This window comes from Lissotriton helveticus, chromosome 2_1 (genome assembly GCF_964261635.1).
Source record: "Lissotriton helveticus chromosome 2_1, aLisHel1.1, whole genome shotgun sequence".
Taxonomy (NCBI): domain Eukaryota; kingdom Metazoa; phylum Chordata; class Amphibia; order Caudata; family Salamandridae; genus Lissotriton; species Lissotriton helveticus.
This window is the reverse complement of record NC_136059.1, coordinates 2031398651-2031425133: the sequence shown is the minus strand read 5'-3', so window position 1 is coordinate 2031425133 and position 26483 is coordinate 2031398651. Positions and strand designations below refer to the sequence as shown.

The window sequence follows — 26483 nt, the reverse complement described above, 5'->3', positions numbered from 1 at the left end:
GCAGCATCCGGCTCTTAGACCATGTCAATACCATAAGTCCACCCCAAAGAGAAAACTACACTTTTAACCAGGTCTCATAAAGGCCTAAATAATTTGACCACATTTCCGTAATGTTGATGGAAGTCTACACTGGTCCACCCTCCGAGAATACAGCATTAATTTTGGCTACGAACTTAAGCTTCTCAGATGGATAGCACCACAACAGAAGCCTGGACATCCTTAAACTGGCAACATAAAAATTACAAAACTGGAACTCCAAAAGGCAGATAATTCTCCTTCTCTACAAACGTTCTTAATCTCCATCAACTTTAGAAAAGCTCCAAACCTCTTGCAATTCAGAAAGGAGCTGAAGACTCACCTTTTCAGGGATTACTACATCTCCACATGCTAGGACTCATCATCCACCTGTATTTTTGATCCATTGTAAATTAAGTATTAATCGGTCTTTCTAGCAAAATCTGCACCCTACATTTATCCTTAGATAGCTACCAAACAACACAGAGTGTGACAGTTGTGCAGTGCGTACCAGCACATCAAATAAGATAACAGACCCTCATGTGAAAAAAACACCTCTGAAAGTATTTATGTCTAAAAGCAGACATCATGGGTTCCAATGCAAGAACAAATTGGCTTCCTGTCAGTTATCTTTTGAAATAGTGACTGCTCCAAGTGTCTGTTCAAAGATAATTCACTTCACATGGCTATACTGGGTACCCTTTATAGCAATTGGATGACACCCTTGCATGACTGTCCTCAGCTGCAACTAATGCTCAATAAATATTTTATAAAAGTCTAAACGTTTACTGTTTCCGGAGTCCTACACTTTGATGCCATTCCACCAGATGGCATTATGTCCTATTATTTCACATTCATTTTTACATTATACCATTAAAAATATTAAGCCGCACGTGTTGCCAAATCAGTGAAAGTTGCCCTGGGCTGCTGACATTCAACCACTAGTCTAGGCATTCCTAAGTAAAATGACAACTTCTTCCAGACTATTGACAATCTGCTGATGATGGACATACCACTGATATCAAATGGTGTATACACGGAGTGCTCCTGGATAAGGAAACTAACCAGATTGATAGCAAAATCTATCAAATCAGGGAAATGCCAAGTGGGCAGATCCTAGACAGCATTTTAATTTTGACAAATTACTTAATGACATGCCTGATGTATCAAAATAAATACTATATGGATAATTTAATGTACAAAGTTGTGAAGTCAAGATGCTTTTACCCAATGTTTGTAACGTATTTTGGCTATGATTGCTGTAACAAGTATAAAACATTAAAATTATATTCAAACAAAAGATTACTGATTGTACATGGACCAAATGCCTGGTAGTCAATTATACAGCCAAGTGCAAAGGTTTTTCCGAATATATACAAAGATTTACAAGAAGGTAGGGATTCCTGCTATTTATTTTTAACAGAATAGTTGAATGTTGACATTTAAAAGAAAAAATAATTGAATCATGAAAGCAGTGCCAGTTCCTTCTTACCTGGTAGATGTCAGACAAGCTGCTGCTTCCAGAATCGCTTGTGATGCTACATCCTGAATGACTAGAAGACACGTGGGTCACCTGTGGATGGAGACTGTCTGTAAGGTGCAGCTTTGTGAAATCTGCAGGAAGCTGAAAGAAAGAGATAAAAACCTCAATCATCAGGTCTCAAAACTTTTTTTAAATTATTTTAGTTCAGGTATTTGATAGAGCGCACTTCGCTCCAAGGGGCTGTGGAGCATTTAATAGTGAATATTTTAGTTGGAGAAGGATAATCTCAAATGCAGTAGGCAGAACCTAAAATTGAGCACACAATTATGAAAGTCTGCTTAAAACAAGATTACCAAAAAATAAAGTATAAGAATGTACATTTGTAACTCGGGTGAACCCAATGATGAAGCATGCCACTACTAGAGAGGATGAGGGCTTTTTTTTTTTTTTAAAGATTGCTTTTTTTTCATTTCCCCGCTTCTATTAGTAATACTTAGGTTTGGCATGTGATCCCATAGTTTCCTTGCACATAACTAGTAGTGTATTTTTTTTAACATCACACATTTTTACCAACCACGCTAATCTCTATGACAAAATGTTTATTCACAAGATATGAGACTCCGGACATAAAAAGATATGTCCAAAAATCTCATGTGCCAGTTATGTGGCAATGCTGGGGTTAGAACCCAGTTCTCCACATTGGAAGATACTATATAAGAAACTAGACCGAATAGCCTTCAGAATGAACACAAGATCATAACCTAAATAACTCTTTTCAACATAAATAGAATGTTAAAATAGCACTGAAAGCATCGGCAGCGAGATATTGAGCCAGAAATTTGAAATCAAAATTTGGAAACCAAATGAGTTCTGTAAATGTACCTTGAGATTTGTTTGGCAGCTCATTTTGGGTGCCTTCCAAAAGCATATTTTGCGCTTCACAAAATGTACTTTAAATGCCGTAGTTCCATGTAGACATCATTGCAATGAAAATCCACAAACCCTAGAGGGTCTTGCTGCTTTTTATGAAAGCAAAACAAAAGTAATCAAGACACAGACAAAAGCTGTATGTCCGTGAAACCTAAATAACAAGCATTTGCAATGCAACAGGTCTCGCATTTACGAGACTTTGAGCTATTGGAATTGTAAATGGCAATAGCTTAAATTCTCGCAAATGTGAGACCTATTGAACAGCAAATATTTTTTGCCACGTCTACAGAAAGGGGTGCGTCCACCATCAAAATGAAATCACTGTTTGGGGTGCTTTTACCAAACAAATGCTTTTTGGGTAAAATAACCCCATACCACACTTTCACTTTAATAGTGGCCGCGCCTCATTCTTTAGACACGGCTCGTCAAAGAAAGGGGTGTGGCCTCGGCTTACGTGCATGAGCGGCATGGGGCGCTTGGAAACAGACCAAAAAAATATATTTGCAAAGCAATAGGTCTCACATTTGTGAGAGTTTAAGCTAGTTGTCATTTACAATGCACCAATAGCTCAAACTTTCCAAAATGCGAGATCTACTGCATTGCAAATAAATGGCTGCCATTGTCCTGGCTGCTTGGAAAGTGAAAGCATGCATGGCGCATGTTGCTGCAAAGCACGTTGTGCCTGCGGTCGGACAAAATTCACTAAGAAAATAGTGCTTGAAGACTAAATAACACAGCCCATGTAACAGAGGTTAAAGAACCAGTCCTCATGGGAGGTTACAAATGAAGACAAGGTGGTACTAAGGAGGGACTAACAAGCCGATTTTGGAACCAGAATTGAGCATTTACAAAGGACAAATACACAAGCCAATGAAAAATATGGGTGGAGAGTGGGCGGAACTTCAAGTCCATACTCTAATACTTAATACCTCTGCAGGCTCTACCGATTTAAAAATCAGTCACTGTTTGCTGCAAAGGCCCCATGCAAAACATCACAATTTACTGTTCAAGGCATAGCACTTTCCAACAACAACCCTCTCTTTTAATAAAATGTCAATAGAAGGTCAGAAAGTTCTGCTTTTGATTTGTTTGATTTAGATATCTCTGAAAATCATTGTTCTTGTGTCTGCGAGAGCATTCCACCACAAAGTTCATGATTAAACTGTCTCACCAGAAGAGCGGAAAAGTGACCAAGTTCGTCAGGCTCTAGAGTTTCTCACTCCTATTCATCATGTGGCTTTTTTTAGATTTATTTGGATTTTTCTTCTTTCATTTAGCTGGACTTTTTAAAAATTCTTCATGTTAAAAATGCATTCTTTTTTCCATACCTTTAAAAAAATACTAAAAATTTAAAGGGTTCATCTAACGTCTCGCCAATCTACTTGGAAAAATATTCACAAGTCTCTAAATGCATTTGAATAGTAATTGATATTTTCTGATAAATACTGAGACCAAGGAACAACTGTTCATAACTTTACATAGGAAATGTCACCTTCTTACATTTTCTTTGCATCAGACTACTACTTCTTCTACCAGCAAGTATATCTGTATCACTAATCTGTACAGTCACCTACATGTGTAAATTCGTTTACACCGATGATTCGATCTAAATAATTATGTTTCGGTTTAGCTTTTGCTCCACGTTTAAGTCCGTAGATGGAACCAATTAACATGTTACAAAAAAATATATGTAGCTATTACAAAATAATCAAGACTGTAATTGATCAGAGTGGATGAGTAAAAAGGATCCTGGGGTAATAGACCTGCTTTCCGCTAGAATAGTTGCAATGAACAATGTTTACTTTTTTCTTTAGATTCCTTTTCAGGAGAAGTAAATGTCAGCATGAAAAGTGAATTCTCGGCTTTTCGTGCATGGTGCAGTTCTTTAAAACACAATGACACAGATTTGCCCCTTTTATTCCAGTATAATTTAACTCCCATGAATCATATTTCTTGACAAAAATGCACACATTAGCCCACATGCCTAGCTTGAGGCCTACAGAAAAACAAGTCATAACAAAAATAGAAGTATCGTTTGCAAATCATCAGCCCACACAGATTTCCTTCCTACACCTGAAAGAATAAAAACTTCCGATACACAAAGCACACCAAAAAAAATCAATATTGTGAACAAATACACTTATTTGAATTCTACAGTATTTCTATATTTTGGGTAAGTATATTCTAACTTCCCTCAATAAAACACCTGACAGCACATTGTGTGTTTAGCCTAGTTGATGATTTACCAATTCAAAACTCGATAATAACAGGTGTCACAATATGAAGGGTCAGCCTTTCTTTCTGTTTATAACATTTACTTTTTAATATTGGTCAAAAAGACTGCCTTAATCAGTTTAAATAGTTATTCTCATAGAAGAATAGTGTGACATATATTTATAAAACTGTCGAGCAGGTCCGTAATGTGTAGTAGAAAGTCATGTCAAACACTATATTTAAATATCATGCGTTTTTCAGTCTAAAGCCAGCACTGAACTTATCTCGTCCCAAAATGTGTTCAATGTTGACCATGAAACACTTTATAGAAAACAGGTCAGTGCTGATTGACATCATAGTTATGCTTATTGCCCACTTTACAAACATTAATCCTCAATAGTAACTCAAAGGTATAACACAGATATTGTGCAAGGTGTCATTTATGTCAATTGACATTGTGAGGTCCCGTCCCGGGGCGCAGTTACTGCAATATCAAGCGATGAGAAAAATACACGTGCCAGCAAGCCAGCCATGAGGAACTTATGGCTTTTAATTTGAATTTTGATGTGAATTGCCCATTTTCGTATTACTGTGCCAATTCGCAACATGTGGTCATCATAATGTGGAACAATCTATGCATCAATAGAGGGTTATTTTGCACTCATTTACTAAAACACATATGTATGATAATATTTCCCATTAGAAACTGTTCAGGAATAAAAACTACTCAAAACGTAGAGGTCCGGAGATCCTATTTAGGCTAATATTATAGGGCTGAAACATGCAGGTGGTTTAGGGTCATAGGACTATTATATCGTTCCAAACCCTGATACAGTTTTTTATTTTTCCTATCCACCCCAAAATTAAAGTGATACCTTGGAAGTGGAGGAGGAATATTTATCCTTCAAGTTATGCCCCCTATTTAATTGTCTTCATAAGGGCTCCCTGGAAAAAGGTCGAGCCCACCCTGGCCTTTAGGAGCCAGGGTAAACCCGATGATGAAGCATGCCAATACTAGAGAGGATGAGAGTTATTATTATTTTTAAGATTTCTTTTTTTTCATTTCCCTGCTCCTATTAGTATTACTTAGGTTTGGCATGTGATCCCATAGTTTCCTTGCACATACGATGATACTCCACAGAGAATACTTTTAGTTCAGTAACAGGAAAACAAATAGCCACAGAAACACGAAATAAGTATGTGTTAAAATAAGAAAAAAATGGGAATGTCTTCAAAGTTAACAGTGGACTATTATTATAAAAGGGTGAACCTTTAACGAGGAGGAGACCTGCACTGGAACAGACACTCTTTTGTACCAACAGTTAAGCCCATCGGAAACATGCAAAGGAAAATACTGACGTAGTAAGTGGATATAGAACGTTTTCCTTCAGCAACATCTAGTGATTGTTAATCCTATGAACAACTCATTGTTGCTTTCAGCCTTGCAACTCCACAACATCATGCTTTATTTTTGCACAACATGATATTTGACTCGACAGCTCAGGAACATATGTGCTTATTAGTATATCTTTATATAGAAAAAGGAAAGTTGGCAAAAGGAGGAACAGATATGGACAAATGTTCACAATAGATGACAGTAAATTCTCCTATTGGTCCTGTGACTAACGTCCACTGCGGAATTATTCAAATGTTTTCTAATATCAAACCCACAGGAGGATAAGATTACACTTTTTTATTTCTTGTAATATGTTCAAATTATACTTTTTTCATTTCTTACATATATCACAAAACACAGGCGCAAAATCCTCTAAAAAATGTATACATTATACGCAACAAATAAGCCTACCTATGTACATACCTATATACAACAAATATACACAATGGAACAACATGTACACTTTATACAGCAAAAACATATAACAAAAACAATATATGACAGAGAAGGGAAGGGTCTAATTTGTATATATATCTCTATTAAGTACTTCCTATCTTACACCCTATAGAACAGTACTACAAAAGTGTCCTCCTATTAAATCTAGGTGGTACACTGGGAGGTAGTCGAACACACCTGTTCCAAACGAAAACTTTGTGGAACCCCACTCTTCACGTGTCCAGTGAAGTATCTTTCGCAAATAAATTGAGAACAACAGGACAAAAGTGTCGAATATCTTTAACACCACATGTCAATTCTACAGGTTTAACATTCTTTGGTAGAACTGTGAAATCCTCTTCAACATGGACTGTGCACTAGAAAAATATCACACAACGCCAACAGTGCTGGCTCTGCAAAAAATATCACAAAACCAAGCACACACAGCAATCATAAAAAAACACATTTTAATATTCCTGCAAAAGAGTTCCATGACAATTTGGAATTATTCCTTAATGATTGGGACTCGTTTTGTCTCATCTATATCTAGTTAAAAATGGACTGTCCGAGCAGATGAAGAATTGTACACAGCAGGTTTTGTTGTTATATACAAAATTCCAAGCGCAATTATCTTCTGCTGTTGTTTAGTCTGTTTGTTAATAGTGATAATTGAGTGCATATTACTTTTTTATTGCAGCTAAACCATAAGTAAGTGGCAAGAGAGATTGGGACTTTAGAAAAAAACTTTAGGCACCAGAATGTGTTTTTAAAAAGGAGTTTCGTTGTAAAAGCATGCGTGGTAAAAACATATAAAATGTAATGCCATGCGTTGTAATGGCATTGCAGAGTCATGGTAGATGCGTTGTCAAGGTATGCGGAGTGATGGTATGCGGGATAAAAGATTTGTGGCAATGGTTGTTTACCACCAACTGTGACATACAACATTATAAGAGATAGTGTTATTTACACGGAAGTGGATACTACTCATGGCAATGTCAGCTTTCCGAGCTATATTGTCTATTCAAAGAATCTGTACACTTGCAAAAATGCCTGACCTCATACTATACCTCAACAAGCATTGCTAAAGCAATGCCTTAGGCTCGACCTAAAAACTGACTACCTCGATGATCAGACTCAACCCAATATGCACAACTTTTGTGGTTGGGACTTCAGAGCCAATGTAACTGGTACAACCAGCCGTCACTGCCAAAGCTCTTGATTAATAGTCAATGACCCTCATAATGACAAACTTCTGACATGAGGGGGAGAGGAAAATATTTGCAGCTGTAAACCAGTTAATTAACCAAGGAAGCCAAACTATTCTTTATCGCATATCATTTTTCCAGACTCATACATGTTGGAAATGCTCAAACGCAATTTATTTCAAATCGATGAAGTGGAGACTGGAGAGAAGACAGAAATGGTGGCACTACTTTTCCAAATGTTTCCTTTGTCTTAGATTTAAAGAATGCATAATAGTGGTTTGCATGAATGAGTTGTATAGCCAGAAGACACAGGAAAGTCATACACCCAAACATCCAGACATTAATTACACCAAACCAACAAGCTAACTTTGCAGCTATTACTGAAACGGCTGGAAAATAAACTATTATTGACACATTTGTATCATTTTATGTTGACAAAAGTGGATAAGTACTGTCTGGCAATACCCTGCTTGCTGCTGCTGTGACTGCTGAAAGAGTCTCCCATTCACTCCCCAGGAGACACAGGCCTCAATTATTGGAGGAGCCATTATTTTACGTATTAACGTAAATGCTATGCATTTTCCCATACAGAAATCTTGATAGGAAAGCAGCGCAGGCAGCAAGATATAGTGGTATGTCTTGCATGTGGACTCCGCACGTATGGCCACATATCCAATTTGTTCCGTGCTCTTTCTTGACTAACCAAATAATAGCACTTTCAATTTGAAGCACTCTGATTTGTGCACAGAGATAATGTTTTAGATCTATTTCTGATCTCTAAACCATTGTCGTGCCCACGTTTCAGCCAGAGATCGGTCTCAATCTACTAGAGCTTATGGACTTCAATAATGCAAAATGGTGAGGGAAGACATTTCCAGATTCTGAGCACTCAAATGTGGAATGTTCTAAGATACCAGTTCCATCAGATGTTTTAACTACTATAGCATCTGTGCAGCAAAATGATCGAAAACGCAGTTAGGGGTCAGGTCCTTAAATAAATTATTAAATGTACAACTTTTTGAGAAAAAGATGGGCTTGACTGCATTATCACAATAGTATCCATAACTGTTGGGGGATGTTTTATCCTACAGAACAATTGTGGGTCACGATAATGGCACCTAAGAAAGACAACAGCCTAACTAGGCTACTGTTACTATAATTCATAACAATAATGTCCACACATGACAATAAATATACAAATCAAACTGATCCAGAAATCATTTGTTGGAAAATTCAGAATGTGCTTCTTTGCTAATGAGTACACTTTGAGTTAATTAGTAAACAGTAACCGGACCAACAAATAAAAAAACAAAAAAAAACATTTATGAATATGCCTTCATGATTAGTGACCCTTGTATGCCGCAAAAGTCTCCGATTTGACAAGAAATTGTGGGAAATGGGTGGCAGACAGTGAACTGTTGTAAACAATGCATCAGAAAGATTATTTAATGCTTCAAACGTCATACCACAAGGTTCGGAAAAGTAGACATCCATGGGAAAATCAAATATTTCTCTGTGTTCCAGGTAGTCGTCCCTCAGGAAAATTTCTTGGTATAGTATACTTACCACTTTTGAGGCGACACTGCTCCCAACAGTTGTCTCACCCAGACACTACAGAGCACTCTGGTTTCCCAAATCCGTGTATAAATGGCTAAGCCAGCCCAAGCTTTTTCTGAGGCTTGCATTGCTAATTTATTTAGATAATTAGGATTGCAAATCCAAAATGGAAAATAAACTTGTACTGGATGAGCAACTCACACATTGGCTTGTGACACTCAACAACTCCAATGAAAGCCAACAGATTAGAATAAAAAAAGGGGCAAACGAAGGCAAGTTTAAGTACATAAACTAAGAAGAAAACAAAGTAGAAATAGATGTGTTGTAATGCAACAGAAATAGTAATAGGACATTTTGGTGTTTGACTATCAAAAACACAATAGTTCAGCACACCCTTGTTGGTAATGTGATGACATTTGAAGATTTACTGTTTGAATACTACAACATAGGCCATTTTGAGAAATGTAACCGCTTGGAGGTTTGAGACCTACACAAGAATCTGAACCTTCAGTTCTGCGTCTTTAATTGGGCATTCAGCAGCTGCCCTACAGAAAACACTCAAAAAGTCTCTGAGCAGTTTTGTAAGTGCTATTCAATTACATACAAAAGTTGTCATGGGGCAATATTTTGGAGCTATACAAAGAAATATTTGATAAGCTGCTTTTGGCCACTATATCTAACAACCAGAATCTACTTTGGGCTACATACCCATCTGCTTAGGGAAGCATTTGTCAGTGGATCTCCATGAAGGAAATAAAGAAAAAGACAGAATCAACTGAGTGGCAGTGTCCCACCACTTTCAGAACAAGGAGTGCAATATGCGGAAAATGAGGCTCTATTGTCAGATACCAGCACTATCCACATCGGGCATACCTTCCGGTGATAGGTTGTCACCCGGAGATGCTGGGGATTAAAATTGGAAAATTCTGACTTGAAACTTTATAAAATCACTTTTATAAGATAGAAATCTTTAAGATAAATTATCTATTCTTAAAATCAAACTAGTCCTGGATGTGTGCTTGAATGTACGTTCTGGAAATCCTTTAGCTATGCTGACATTATACAGAGCAATGCTTGGGAAGATTAACCCCATGTGAAGGGAATATTTTAAGATTGTGCACATTATTTAATGGAGGGAGGGGATTTCTGCCACTGACCCACAGCAAGACTACGGTTAAGCATCGGCAGTAACGGTATATTACTCTCTGATTTTTGAAGTTAGGAATAAAATTATTTCTTTGGGCGAAAAACCTCCTAATGTGAGAATGCACTGTGGGTAAAAAATAAATGCATTTTCATGTTATACCGCCGCTATTTATTTACTACAAGCTAAGCTCCTTATAAATCTTGATATTCAAAATGTTTTACTTTTTTGGCTTTTTTCACGCAAAAGTCCAATTTTGGTAGCTACCAAACAGAACAAAATCTTCTGGTGGATTGTTACTAAAATTGATAATCTGGATATATCTCAGAGCACTGCAGGTGGCAGCTTGGGCAGACAACTCTGCATCAGTTACTTCTATATTTTCTTTTGGGAGAATTTGCATGATTAAGATAGGCCTACATGCCATTAATCTGGTGGGCCAGTCCAGTGTACCTAGGAAGATCTTTACTGAAGATTGTCCAGGTGCTCATTGTATTTAGTTGCTTTCTTAACTGCAGGTGTGACAGATCAAGGCTAAGAAAGATGATGTGCACAAAATAATTGCCTTTTCTCTTATGTCTTATATCACATATTTCAGGTTTTATTTTGATATATTATCAAATAATTAGCGACAGTGATAATGAAAATATACCCTTGATTTCATGCAAAGAAAGCAACAGCGTGCAGATTAATTTTCTAAATAAGCCTTCAGAAGGGGTTGATATCTACAGAAAGCGAGCAGTTTTTGTAATGATGTACTTCAGTGTGATATGCTTTATTCATCTGCCATAGGCCTACAACACTCTTAAGTAAGAACAATAAGGGATAAGAGAGTGAGGACGTGCATGCCACAAAATGTGAAAGCAGATAATCAAGACATTTTGATTGCGATGAATCACCTCATCAGCTCCTTTTTTACTGCTCTCCCACCTGTTTACCCACCAACAAAGGTGTAATACAATGAACCACAGCTGCACAGTTAAAAGCAGAGAAAATCATGATTTGGGGCATGTAGGAAATGGTTTCATTCGACCCGGATCACAAATAAGCCTTGTCCTACTTTCTCCAGCTTCATATTGAATTCTGTCAAGCTGGGTCCATGCAGAAGCAGAAGTAAGGAAACCAGCCCACAACAAGACATGTTTATTAAATGTTACATTAGTGTTCAAAATCATAAAATTATATTTGATGGTTCTACTTAGTAAAAGGCGTTACTATTCTCTACAAAGAATGTAACAAAAAGATTGCGTACACTTATCCCTTCATAAATTCGTTCCTTTACTGGAGACTGAAAAAGGTAATCCCTCTCATAGTTTGAAGAATGCATCCTGAAAACATACTGGGCGGGGAGAAAAATACTCTTTGGGTTTACACACTTCTTCCAAGACTAATGAGCTGTAAAGGAGAGTGCCATCATATTTTTCAGGCAGAAAAATACTGGCACACTTCCTTCCAGTAGAAAGAAGGTGTTATTTTTATGAAGTTGAAGATACCGCAAGTGTAAATGTATTAATTGCTACCTTTTTAACATCGCGTGGTTGAATCTCTAGCTATCCTATCCTTGCACTCTAATCTATCTTTACAAAGTTTCCATTACCTACAGTGATAATCTCTGAACCTGAACAAACATAACCTGTGTGAAACGCAGCAAACAAGCACACCCGCCAGGAATAATATTGATTTTTGGAGCACTTATCAAAATAAAATGGAGCAAACAGTATACATGCCAGGTGACTCTGAAGAAACGTACCTTGACCTTTTTTCGGGGTTTTCTATGAGTCTTACTAAGGAGCGTGCTAACAGAGGGCAGTTGGGGTCAGAGGTACTGCTGCTCTAGAATCCATTGCATTCCACTTTTATTCTTGGAGGACAACTGCCTATAAACTGGAGGCATCAGTCTTGGTGCACCACACTGCATATGGTTGACAAAAATCTTTATAATTTAAGCTTCAGCCAGTGTTGCCCACCCCTTAAGGTGTCAATCAATCAATCAATCAGTCAATCAAACAGCATTTGTATAGCGCAACACTGTCGTTATCTGGGCACTGTAGGCGTGACTTCTCTGTCGAAGAACTAGGTCTTTAGTTACTTTCTGAAGACCGCCACGGAGGGTTTTGTTCAAAGATGGAGGAGCAGGTTGTTCCAGTCTTGGCGGTGATGTAGGAAGAGCGGCCTCCACTGCGACAGATGTGGGGGTGAGTGCAAGGACTAGTGAGGAGGAGCACAGGTGCCTTGCAGGTAGATGGAATTTGAGTCTATGGTTGATTTAGGCTGGTACCGGATTGTGTAGAACTTTAAAAGCATTTGTGAGGATCTTGAACTGGCATCTTTTCTGGATGGTGAGTCGGTGGAGGTTCCTGAGTGGGGGGTGATGTGGGACTGTTTGGGAGGTCCAGGATGAGTCTGGCTAGAGCATTCTGTGTGGTTGGGAATCTTCTGAGGAACTGGCTGGAGATGCCGGCATATAACGTGTCGTCGTAGTCGAGGGGGCTGGTGTTGAGGGCCTGGGTGACGGCCCTTCTGATGCTGACTGGGATCCATCTGAAAATTCTGCAGAACATGAGAAGGGTATGGAAGCAGGGGGAAGTAACTGCATTGACTTGTCATTTCATGGTCAGTTCTCTGTTGAGGATGATGCCTAGGTTGCGCGTTTGGTCTGTTGGTGTGGGTGTACTTCTGTCTTGTCGTTGTTGAGTTATAGCCATGTCTGAACTGGGGTGGCAGAGTGGGCTAAAGAACGGTGATGGATTAATCCCAGATCTTTTGACTGGGTGTGAGTGTTTGATTGGTTCAGATGCTCCGTCCATCACCACCCCCTTTTGTACCGCTTTTGGCCGCCATAAGTGTGGCAGGGTATGCTCAGACGTGAGTCCCTTGCTCACTTTGCCACTGGATTCAAGCAAGCCGTGCTGAAGACGGTTGTAATGCCAGAAACCGGTCCTCGGAGGCTTGTTTCCGGTCCTGGGAAGGCATGGCTTGGCAGTTCGGTGAGCGAGAAGATAAATTGAGTGTCATCTGTGTAGGAAATTATGATGAGGTCGAGGGATTTGACGATGTGTGCAATGTGGGGCTGAGGGTGATCCTTGGGGTACGCCGCATATGATGTCCTTGGTGTCGGAGGTGAAGGGATGATCCATAATGACCTCTTCTACACTGACATCTTCTATAATATTTTCTGAAGGTGGATTGAGGCCAAATAAATGCAGAAGAACAAATGCACTGATGTTCATAGTTACTAAACATGATTGTAACAAACCATGTTGTAATATGCACTCAGAGGATATAAAATGAGTTGCATGTTCTAGAAGTAGGAAGGAGCTGACCTACAGATGGCTGAAGAGCATAAAAGTGAGAACAAGTCGCTACAAACATATCTTTATTCTGCTGACTATGCTGGTAGACAGCCTGAGCACTTCAAAAAGAGATTCTTCACTTAAGTAATGGCGGTCGAGGCAACATTGACAGACACCAGTAGTCTACGGAGAAAAACGGACAATCACTGTAAAGTTTTAGGCAGAAAAGTGCCAAATAGTTTGAAGTCTATTTGTTTATATCTGCTTAACAGAAATATTGTATCCAGTTTCTAATCAAGATTTAACATGTTTTAATTTTGCACTGCATATTTACATTTTGTTTTTTAGTAAACATTCTTGTCAATAAAAGGCCAATTGCCAGAGTGTTTCACTGTGTCCATGACAAATCAGAAAGATTTAGTGACGATAAATTCCTACCTTATCTAAATGTCAAATGATGAGAAATGCTTAGTGAGAATATGCCATCTCAAACCAATAGCTTTTTAACATTCAATATACAAGGAATCTGGCACATTTGCTAGAGTAAAGACATATGGTGTAGAGTCAGGGGGAAGGTTAATACATGGTAAGTCTGAGCTGCCCTCTAATGCCACATTTCGCAGATCTTGCCCCTCTCTAGTTCGGCACTTTGAACCCAAGTTTTGCATATTTGTTCCCGCTTGGGGTTCTTCTACTGGGGATCTTTGTTGTCTATCAGTCTCCCACCTTTGACTTGATTACTGACTTTCTAGGCTGGTAATAATATTAATTGGTTTACTAGATGTATTCATACAAACAACCACATCTTCCCTATTACTCGGAGCTTGTGGAGTGAGATTACAAATGGTTTATAAAACATGGTCATGTCTTAGGTGGGCTGGGCGAACTAGGGACTTGATCTGTTGGTGGGGATCTTTCTCCCTAGGTCCTGCCTTATTAATATAAACATCTAATAGAGATGCGAGATTATGCACCCTAGTGGTCAGAGTGGTCAACTCCTCCTTGATTATATTTCTTATTTCCAGATGTAAATCCCTGACCAGATTTGACAACCACTGTGGTTTTTCTGTGCCTTCATTCACCCCCCCCCCCCCAACTCTACAACTCCAGAGGAGTATCCCCAATGTGCAAATCCAGATTGGCACGTCATGTACTAAGGCACATGTTCGGGGGGGGGGTCTGGATTGGTGTATTAAACATAGGCTTGGCTAAATCTGGTGTTATTGATAAACGTCTTTCGGTCAGTTCAATCTCATTTGCAACCACCCCTATAGCCCTCTGGTGCATCGTCGATAGAGGTAGATTGGTGGCTTGTTGGTGATTGCGCAGATACTACTGCTTTTTTCCCTAAGCAGATACGCCTCCCCATTTTAGTTGGCCAACGGGAACATGTTCAACTTTACCAATCTCTTTTTGGATCAGTTTGGCTGGTCAATTTGGGGAGGGGACAAAAAATCTGTCACAATATAATATATTCTGCTAGAAGGATCTCACAAGAGGCAAAATGAAACAAGTTATAATACTCTAAGTCATTAAGTGGTTTGTTCTGGCAATATGTGGATCAATTGTATGATGAAGACACCCACCTTATGGGACATTTCCTTCACGAGTCCAGAAACAGCAGGGAAATCACACTGCAATACCAAGGGGTATTATGGCCCAGCCCAGTCTCCTTCGGGCTCTGATAGGCGTAGACAGGCCCGCCCTTGGCCCGGCTTCGCCCGGGCACGGCCCGCATCGTGGAAGTACAGCGAGGCTCTTATCATGCCTCCTGGCGCGGTTGCGGCATCACTGGGTGCACGAGGCTCAGGGGATTCTGGGAGTTGTGGCCTCCCGGTCAGCCGTTCTCCTCATGGCGCTGGATTGTTGAAGTGGGAGTGGATGGCCGTTCCCCTCACGGCAACAGGTAGGTGAAAGTGGCCGGTCCCCTCAGGGCAGCAGTCGATACTGCAGACTGGCGTCCCGCGTTGCAGAAGTACAGCGATGCTCTTATCGCGCCTCCTGGCGCGGTTGCAGCGTCACTGGGTGCGCGAGGCTCAGAGGACTCTGGGGGTTGTGGTCCCCCATTCAGCCGTTCCCCTCACTGCGCTGGATTGGAGGAGTGGCGGTGGATGGCCGTTCCCGTAAAAGGCAACAGGTAGGTGAAAGTGGCCGTTCCCCTCACGGCAGCAGTTGAGACTGAAGACTGGCATCCCACGTCGCAGAAGTACGGCGAGGCTCTTATTGCGCCTCCTGGCGTGGTTGCAGAGTCAACTGGGTGCACGAGGCTCAGGGGATTCTGGGGGTTGTGGTCCGACGGTCAGCCGTTTCCCTCACGGCGCTGGATTGGAGGAGTAGCGGCAGATGGCCGTTCCCCTCACTGCAACAGGTAGGTGAAAGTGGCCGTTCCCTCACGGCAGCAGTCGATACTGCAGACTGGCATACAAGGAATCTACAACAACTGCATAAATGGCAATGTAAAAACTGGGAAATGTGATTAACATGTTAAAAAAAATAAGTTTGCCTCAACTTCTTTACTGATGATATTTTCTACACAAACAGTTAACCTGAAGCAAGAAACAAAAAAACACCTTACGGTAGAATGACTTCCATTAACCACATTGTGGTACAAAGAAACTGAAAACTAACAGCTCTTAAAAAACACACACACATACACTACACATACTGGAACCGTACCTATCTTTTCTTCCACAAAACGTTACAAACCTAATGGACTGTGGATCTGTGTTAACATGGCAATTTTACACGTAGGAGGCAAAAACAACACACATGGAAGATTTTTACTCCAACTTCTACTTGACAGTTTATTGAATGGGAAACAGTAGTGATAGCGGAGAAAAAACATAATGACGGCCTGATTCTCTTGGGTTCTGGTAAAATCAATTGCTTAGTATTGGAAAATCTCCGGCTTGCGATGTGAATGGTCCGTCCACCTTGATGTCTCAAGAATAAAAGTAATCATCTTCAGGAAGGACGTTCCTGGAATTAGATTTTTAAAAAGTGCTCACTGAGGCTGTTTGGAAAAAGCCAAAAGAAGGTAAAGAATGCAGAAAAGACAAATGGCCTTAGGCAAGGGCTGCTAGCGTGAGACAGTGATATGAACAGTAAGAACAGGACAAGACACAACTTTAACAAATAACTGGGTTTAGATGGATTGCATCCAAGACGTCAAGCCGAAAGGATCGAAAGTTAAATAATGCAGGCAGCCGCAGACGACTGGCGGGAGATTAATGTAGCTTGCTTCCACAGTCAGGAAAGGATCCAAGGACATTAATAAGTAGCCCACGAGTGTGTGTGCTGCTACAGTCTCCAAATACCGCATTCGAAGAAAGAAAATGAAGAGCTCAATTAAAGACTATAGCAAGGCCTCCAATGAAGCAAATAGCATGCGCCAAGATTTCTTACCTCACCCTCAAAACGACATGCTATCCTACAATGGTAGTCCTTATTATGAAAGAGCTATTTGTCAATTTAAAGATGGACGTATCATTCTGTTTTTATAAATGGGAAAAAGGACCAATGAAAACTGGCTGTGGTGCTGCAACTTCCAACGCAACACACACACGGTTTAGCTTGAGTTTCATCTAAATAGGGGCGTATAAAGTCCACAACTTGTCCTTGGGAATAAATCTACTTAAATGGGGGAAAGGCCAGTGCAATGTGCAATGCACTGATTAGAAGAAAGCAGCAAGTTCTTTCATACTAACTCATAAAAGTCCTTGAAGCGGCTACTTTTCTTCAGAATATCAGCTTGTTGCCCTTCTAAGTAGCTTCCGATTTATGCATTGGAGCCTCTAAATAGAAATCCCAGACTTTTGACTAATAATATATTATATGCAGGAGCATTTCCAGGTACGAATAAGATAGGTGTTAAAGTCAGAGGACTCGTGCCACATGTTTGCAATTGCTTAAGAAAACTATCTGAATCTTAATTATTGTTCAACAAAGTGCCATTGCTTTATTTCATTAAAAAAACATTCACAGAGCTTCTAGTTTACGTACTTTTTTGCTTTTTCGGTGATGGTGACAATGTGCCCACAGCTGTGAGGTAGAAAACAGGACAACGGAGCTTTTGTAGTATGTCATTACTGGAGGGGATTTTTTTTTTTTTTTATTTATTTTTTTTTTTTTGTCCTCATTTGCCTGTACCTCTTACCCACAGACTTTATAGCCAACCACCTATTCGTGCGACTCGAGATAGCGTGCACTCACAATCTCCACCTCTTTGGGGAATATTCTGGCGGGAGACCAGATCTGGGTTTACTGAGGTATTTCGTGAGCGGTGGCGACCAGCCATACCCGACACATACTCCATCAAGGTAGGGACTACCACGAGGTCCATTTCTTGTCTAACGGAACCGCCACCGTGGACTCTGAAGTTTGGAGGCATAATCATAGGACCGGGGAAAAAAAAAAAAAAACCCCGGTACTCTAACACCAAGAAGATAGCAAATTCCAAAAAGAGAGGTTTTGTCTACTGCACGATCTAGCCAGGTCTACTTTTGATGTTTCAATTAGAGATGATAACCAGCTGGCATGTGTTGGCGCCTTGGAGTCCACCCAGAGCTTACAAATCTGACGTCTGGCAAGTAAAATTGCATAAAACAGTAACGGCCTTGCTGTACCAGCCACGTTGTCCGCCATTCCAGAAATTATCAGTGTTAGTGAACAGGTTAAGGAAACTTTAAGTATCGAGCCCAATGTATCCAGGACTTCCGCCCAGAAGATCTTAGTTGGCGGGCAGTCCATAAACATGTGAACGTCCGATGCACCCTGAAGACCGCACTTGTTGCAACCTTTACCAGCTTGAAATTTTGCCAACTTTAGTGGTGACCAATAGGCTCGGTGTAGTGTGAAGAGGTGGTTTCGCCTTAACCATGCTGGTTTAACAGTTTTGTATAAAAGTGTAAATGATCTTATCCACCAATCTTCTCCTTGAGGGAGCAACTCCTCCGCCCATTTTTCGGCGGGAAGGTCAAAGTCTCCATCCACCTCCTCCAAAATTGCCCAGTACCAGTAAGCCACTTCTTTGCTCCCCTGTGGTTTCCCCACCAGTTGTTGTTCTAAAGTGCTATATCTCCCCACCAAGGCGTTCTTTTTGAGGAGCTCTCTAGACCAGCTTACTAGTTGCATGTATTTAAACCTTGATAATCCTGGGCCTACCTTTTCAAGCAGATTATCCCATGATATTAATGCCCCACCAGCTAACAAGTCCCCCCATCTCGTGATTCCCCCTTCTCTTAATGGCATCGAAAGGTTGTCACTCAAACACGGTGGGAGCCCCGGGGAACCCCACATTGGAGCCCAGTTTGAATAGTAAGCAAGCTTAGTTGACCTCTTAATCAGTGCCCAGGCTCTGGCCAACGATTGCAGCACCTTCAACCTCACCTTTTTGAAAAATTTCTGCTCTCCAAATTTGAATAGAAACCCGTCCATTGGCAGACCCGTTCCAGTTAACATGGCCTTAAACATTCTCCCTACTGTTGAGTCCGATGGTGTCTTCAGTAGCATTCTTGAGAATGATAGCTGGAAGGCCCAGGCATAGTATTGTATGTCTGGAAGGGAGAGCCCACCCTTTTCCCTCCTCCTTCTCAGTTTCTTCCATGCTATCCGAGTTGCTTTGTAGTTCCACACAAACGAGTTGATGTCCTGTTGGCACTTCTTAATTTGTTTTGGATCAAAAGCTAATGGAATGCTGTTGAATATAAAAGTAAGTTTCGGTATGATTGACATTTTTATAAGACTTACCCTCCCATATATCGTCAATGGGAGGAATGCCCATGCTTTAAGAAACGCCCGACATTCTCGGGATATCCGATTCAGGTTTACTTGAGCTAAGTTCTTAAGTTCCTGGGTGATCGTGATTCCCAGATAACGCATTGAAGGGGTTGTGACCAATTGTGAATTATTAATATTCCACTCCATTATTTCAGTTTTTCCCGCGTTTATCTGGTATCCCGAGATTTCCCCGAATTCTTCTGCTCTCCTGACAACTGTTGGAAATGCCTGAATGGGGTCTGACGTATATATCAGGATATCGTCTGCATACATGCCCAGACGTTTCACCCACCCACTGAACTCAAAGGGCATAATACTCTGTTCGTCTCTTATTATCTGTGCGAAGGGCTCTATATAAAGATCGAACAGAAGCGGGGAAAGGGGACAGCCCTGCCTAGTCCCTCGTGAAATCTTAAGTGGCTCAGTGAGTGTATCATTCACTAGTATCTTAGCGGTGGGAGCTCTATATAGAAGCTGGATGGTGCGGCAAAATTTCTCGCCTAGTTGGAATTTTCTTAACACATCTGTCAAGTAGAGCCAGTTGACCCTATCAAAGGCCTTTGTGGCATCTAATGTTAGGGTGGCCAAGGGTAAAGAAAAAGTTGTTGCGATGTCTATCGCGGCAATCAAGTCCCTGGTTAAATCCGCCATCTGGCGTCCCTTGACAAAGCCCTTTTGATCTTCATGGATTATAGAGCCGATCTCGCTTGCCAAACGTGCTGATAGAACTGCAGCGAAGATCTTGTAATCTATATTCAGCAGCGAGATCGGCCTATAGGACCCACAGTCTGTTGGATCTTTACCTGGTTTTAGTATAAGGACTATAGTTGCTTCACTCCATGATGCAGGAGGCATTACCCCCTTTGTGAAGATGTTATTAAATAAGAGAGTCAATGTTTTAACTAACTTTAAACCCAACACCCGGTACAATTCCCCTGGGAGGCCGTCTGGCCCTGCCGCCTTCCCATGCTTTAATTGACCTATCGCCTTACTCACTTCCTCTTCTGATATCTCCCTATCTAGGCGACCGATCTGATCTCCAGAAAGGGTAGGTAGTTGAATCCTATCTAACCATAGATTTCTTGCCTGGGGGTCGTCTTCAATATCTTCAGTGTATATGTTTTGGAAGAACTCCTGAAAAGCCCTGCCGATCTCCTTATTCGTGTTCCTAACAGCAGTGTCTCCCCCCTTACGGATGCCCTTTATAAACTTTTTAGTTTTATCTATTTTGACTTTCAAGGCTAAAACCTTACCCGCCGCCTCTCCGTACTCAAAGTTCGAAATCTTGCTTGCCTCCCACCTCTTCTCTACTCTTTCCTGTAAAATTTTGTTCAGCTCAAGCTTCAGTTTCTTTCTTTCTTCCTGCTCTGCGGAGGTACCCCCAGAAGACCCGCAAATCCTATCTAGACTAACCAGATCCTTTTCTAGATTCCTGATCTTTTCCCTATAGACTTTGCCTCTGAATGATGCACGATTTGTAATATGCCCTCTTAGAAAAGCTTTGAGGGATTCCCAAACTATACTTGTTTCCGCAGAGTCTAGGTTTATTTCCAGGAAGTTTGACACTTCTTCTGCCAACAGGTCGGTCTCCACCTGATCTAAAAGTATCGTCCGATCGAAAGACCATGACGAAAAAAGCTTTTGTCGCGTGAGTGTCAAAGAGAACATTATTGCTGAGTGGTCTGAGAGGTGTGGGGGTACATACCGTAGCCCCTTCACCAACTCTTGGATACTGTAACTAAAGAGAGCATAATCAATCCTTGAACCGTGTTTATACTTAAGGTTCCTATACGAGACCCCAAGAGCTTTCCCAGCCCTGTCTCTCCATACATCTGCCAGTCCTAGGGATGACATTATGGACAACATAACCTGTCTTGATTTAGATGGTACCAGCGCTCTGGAGTTTGGAGACTTATCAAGCTTAGGGTTTAGGACGATATTGAAGTCCCCCGCCCATATAATAGGGTGGTTTGATGTAACTAGTGCCCCTTGGATTTTTTGGAGGTAGGATGGGTCGTCCTGGTTCGGGCCATAGTACCCTACAAGTGTATAGTGTTGACCATCTAATGTTATTTTACATACCAACCACCTACCACTAAGATCTTCCTCATATGCCAGGATTTGTGCTTTCGCTGATTTTTTAAACAAGATGAGAATCCCACGGATATTGGCGGACTGATTTGTACAGATAAATAAATCAACCCACTTCTGTGTCTTCATTATTGTTTCTACTTCCTGTTTAAGCAGGTGTGTCTCCTGTAACACTATTATCTGGGCCGGGGAATCCCTGAAGTATTGTAGAATTCTATGTCTCCTGCCCTTCACTCGAAGCCCATTAATGTTCCAAGACAGAAAGTGTATTTCTGTCATGTTTTTTCTCCTCTCCTGAGCCTACGTGACTCTTTATATCCCTCTTCCATTAGTAGAGTTTTTAAACTCACTCGAGGTGGCATTATGATAATGGTTGACGTCAATTGATCTTGAATGTGAGCAGACTTAAGGTTGTGATTGTGAAGAAGAAACTGAGTACAGGCATCTGAAGTTTTTTCATTACCCCCCCCTGCCCACCCCCCACCCTTAGAAAACCCCCCCTCATTTTTCCTGGCTTGTTGATTTGCCAGGGTTACGTAGGTGTATTGGTCTCATACCCCGTCAACTTCTTATTCCATGTTATTTATATTTAATTATAGGAGTGATGTCTTCCATGTCCCCCTTTGAATAAGAGTACATATGAGAATAGATAGGAGAACAGGAAGAGTTTTTTTTTTTTTTTTTCTTTTCCCTATTTAATTATTTTTATATCCCCTTTATTCTTTTTTTTTTTTTTTTTTTTTTGCTTAATATGTTTTTAGGTTATGGTTTATGTTTTTTCCTTTACTTATTATACCTACAGTTATGATCCCACTTTTTATTATTTTTTTTTTTTTATTCTACCCCTTACATTCGTGCTACATTTGTGCTACGTTTTATGTTTTATGTTTTTTTAGGATTTTTACTCCTTAATTCCACTATTTCCTTTAGAGACTAGTACCTCTCCCCCGCCGTATGGCTATAAGGTATGTTTTCTGTTCCTAGAGGTTCGTTCTCCCCGCGTGTTCGGAGATGGAGAGAATTAACTCATCTGCTTCCCTAGGGGAGCGGATATTGTACATCTTATTGTTGTACATTATTTTTAGATATGCAGGAAACCTCATTTGTACTGTTGCCCCCACTGCCCTGAACTTGTCCATTCTTTGTCCTAACTCCCACTGCCGTTCTAAGGTGACTTTTGATAGATCTGACCGCACCTCAAATGAAAAGTCCGGAGCTTTTAGTGGTTTGACCTTCAGGGCAAGATTGAGAATCTTCTCTTTCAGGGAGTATGTCAGAAAATTCATAAGAATTTTCCTTGGCTTCACTCTCCCAGAGTTGAGGCGAAACGGGTCCCTGTGGATTCTCTGAATATCTTTGGCCAACTCTTCCTCAGTTTCTTCTAGGTTAAGGGCGCCTTTTAGTAGAGATACTACGTAGGTCTTGAGGTCCCCCCCTTCCTTTGCCTCAGGAACCTTTAAGATTCGTAGGTTGTTTCTTCTAGAGAAATTCTCTAAAGATTCGACCCTCTCCCTCAACTCATCCCCCTCTTTCCTTAGGGATTGAATCCTGACTTGTGCTGTCTCCAAGTTAGCTTTTAGTTCTCCTACCGATCCCTCTAGTGTCTCTGTTCTCTCTGAGAGCCCGTCTACTTTTCGCTCCAGGGTGTCACAGGCTGACCTTATCTCGTTCTGATTTTGTTTGGATTCTGCAAAACCCAACTTTATCTCTCTTCTCATGACATTTAACAAGTCCTCTAGGGTGGCCCCTCCTTGCTCTCCTTGCTCCTCCCCCATCTCACTCTCCTTCTCCTTCCCCTTCCCCTTCTCTTTCTCTTTTTCCACATACCTTGTACTGCCCTCTTCTCCACCACTGATACCCCCCTCCTCCACCTCACCAGAGGCCTCTGTCAATGACGTTATTACCTCGGGCGTATGTACTAGTACAGGCACTTCATGCGTGGTTCCCTCTGGATCTTCTGACCCCCTCTGCTCTGCCATCTTCCGTGTGGATCTTTCAGGGGCTTGACTAACAAAGCTGTCTGGGCAATGAGTGACCTTTAAAACCTGAGGCAATACCTTGAAAAAGGTGCGGAGCGATGGAGTTATTTTTGAGACTGATGCCTTCTTATCTTTCCCCCTTGCCTGTGTGTTAGAAGTAGGGACTGCCCCTTCTCTGGGACCACCCCTTTTGTCACTCGGGTCATTCAGCTCAGAGGGACCCCCCACACAGTGCTCTTTATATCCTGGACTAGCTCCCTTTCTCTTTCCTTTACCCCCCTTTTTCTTCCAGGTTTCTTTCTTATTGCTGTTATTCGTAATTTTTGTTGATTTCGGACCCTGTTTGCTGGCAAAAACCGGGGCTGCTTTTAATCCACCACCCCCCTCTGAGTTGGCAGTCCAACCCTCCTCCTTACTTTCACTGTAGGAGTCGTCTTTATCCTTGCCTACTATTTTGACCCCGAGGGGAGATTCCTCATGTAGTGCAGCCACTTTCAGTTTCAGCCTCCTAGCGGCCGTCTCCACGGCTTCGAGATCCCCCTTTCGTGACCTTGACCGTGTGGTTACTGTGGCCGTCACCGCCGTCGACAAAAGTGCTTTTTCACGGTCTTCTGTTCCCCCTCCACATCTGAGGAAACCTCGGGCTGCCACCCGGCGCCCTCGCCGCAGCTCCACGGCTGCACGGAACCACTGCTGCTGTTGTTTTATATATCAACTTACCATAATAATTCTTGCAATACATTGCTTATTCTACTATAAATGTATCTTCAACCGATTGAACGTTTTCATATGTATAAGTATCAATTGAGACACAATTTCAATATTCACTTTAAAGTAACTTCTCCCCTACGAAATTTAAATTCTATCATTTTCATGTTTTATAACATTCATTTGTTCTCTACAAAACAGCATTAAAACTGAAACTCCCCTGGGATTCGATTCCCTCGTAAATTTTGTTCCCGAACAGTTAACCTTATTTTCGTACCATTTCGTATCCCTTTGTGGAAAGATTTTCCTAAAAGCAAGTATTTGAAACAAAAGGATAAACTTGTTAAATTGTAATTATATGACCAGCCTCTCTCTTGACCTATCCATCTATGGACACATCATTACTTTAATGACTAGTCGCATTTTAGCGTTTCACTGGTTTAGTGTAAACGATGGCGACAGATTGTGGCAAAAGCATTCACTTTCTTTATACAGATATCTGCTTTATTACCCACTACAACTGTTATTTTTTTATTTTTGGGCTGAATGGCAGTCTGCACGTAAACTGACAATAAGATAAGTAGCTACGGTCGCAGTTCAAAAATATCTGCAAAAGAATGGAAATGATATGCTGGACCTCTTCACACCCTAACAAAGAGTCTTTCACAGTTCCCTTTTCACCTGCACAGGGGGTAGAAATACTCTACTGTGCCTGTTTTTATGCCTTTCTTTATCCGCGACCTTTAGATTTACTCAAATCAGATTTATAATGCAATAATTTATAGAGGCTTTCAGCCAGCCCATGTCACCTTTTGGTCTGCTATGCAATTTTTTATTTGAAGATGTATATAGAGCACACTCGACCCGAAGGTATTGGAGCGCCCTACATGAGCACCAGTTAACACGTTAATTTTTGGGAGGGCGCTGGAACATTACATGATTTGGGTAGAATCACAGGATGTTGAGCCAAAGCCAAGGCTTGAACCTGACTCCCCAGCTCCAAAGTCGGCAGCTCTAGTCCTGAGACCACATCCTCTCCCCCAATTCACATTTTTCGCCAGCCCACTACAGTATACAGTAAGAGGCATTAGGTCAGGCCACTTCAGCCACTAGCTGTGACTGCTTCTGCCTTTTCACAAGGAGCACGAAAAGGAGTTCTCTTAAGTGCCAGAATACTATGGGAATATCTGCTTTTTGAGACCAAAAAGTATTCTTCATGTTAGGCGTTTTTTTTTTTTTTTTAGATTGATGTGGACCTGGGGGCTTCCCCCACTATGAAGTTTTGAAAGAAACCATTACAAAACAAGCACTGACAAACCAAAGCTGGTAGTCAACACCAGATCTAAAGGGTTTGCCAATGCTTGTTAAAATAATGGGACATCCAATGCCACCCTTTAGACATAGCTTCCCACCACAAAGAGTCTCAGGAACAGTCTAAAAATTGGTTTACACTCTGCTATGGCATTTGTCTACTCGACACAATCTGAAGGGTCGACTCACAATTGAATGCGTCTCTGCGTGACAACTAAATCATCTACATAACCCACAGGTTGCTGCTGTTCGTCCCCTATTCTAGTCAGAAACTTTTCACATTTTCTTGGGTGATGCCTTTAACCACAAATAGCCAGGAAATCACGGATAGGAAGATGCCATAGCTGGAATTCTTCCATCTGCAATGCTTGCACTCAAGATCATTGCTCCACTTTAGATGTTTTGGCTTATCAAACGGCACATGATAACAAAGGTGTTGTCACTAATATATGTCAAGTTTTTTGTGTAGGACAAACCAAGCCAGGGCTACCTGAGAATGTCAGGTTGTGGGTCAGTGTTTGGGACACAGCAAGAGTACTCAATGGATCTAAAAAGACTTGAACCTACATTGTGGCAATGAAAGACAAATGGGCAATACCTGTGGCACATCAGGTGTGCTGAATGGGATATGGAATACCTGGGGAACAACTAGGTTATGACTGAGGCTCCTGGTTTTCCATTTAAACAGATTGGTGCATATAAATACAGACAGAATTATATTTTTCCTTCCTCTGTACTTATGAAAAGAAGATGAAAATGGCAATAAATATGTTTACCTTTGCTTCTGTCTGTGAGGAGAAGAGGGCTTATCAAATTTCCGCTGAGCCCATGACAAAGGTCGACATTAAGAGGCCATCAGGCCTTCTTCTGTTTAAGTGTCCTGGATGGGAGCTATGGGGGCTGTGGGGACGAAGATGCATACCTAAAACAACTTAGGGGAAACA

At 41.0% G+C, this 26483-nt stretch overlaps 1 protein-coding gene across 1 annotated transcript in view; it reads right to left on the bottom strand.

The window, feature by feature from the left end:
• Nucleotides 1-1265: 1265 nt before the first annotated feature.
• Nucleotides 1266-26483, bottom strand: part of LOC144820356 (rap guanine nucleotide exchange factor 6-like) — a 754449-nt gene continuing 729231 nt past the window's right edge. The window contains exons 7-8 of the mRNA XM_078677919.1: nt 1508-1639; nt 1266-1274 (exon numbers count right to left, since the gene is read on the bottom strand). Coding sequence (XP_078534045.1) covers nt 1266-1274; nt 1508-1639 — 141 coding nt within the window. The remainder of the gene's footprint in view (nt 1275-1507; nt 1640-26483) is intronic.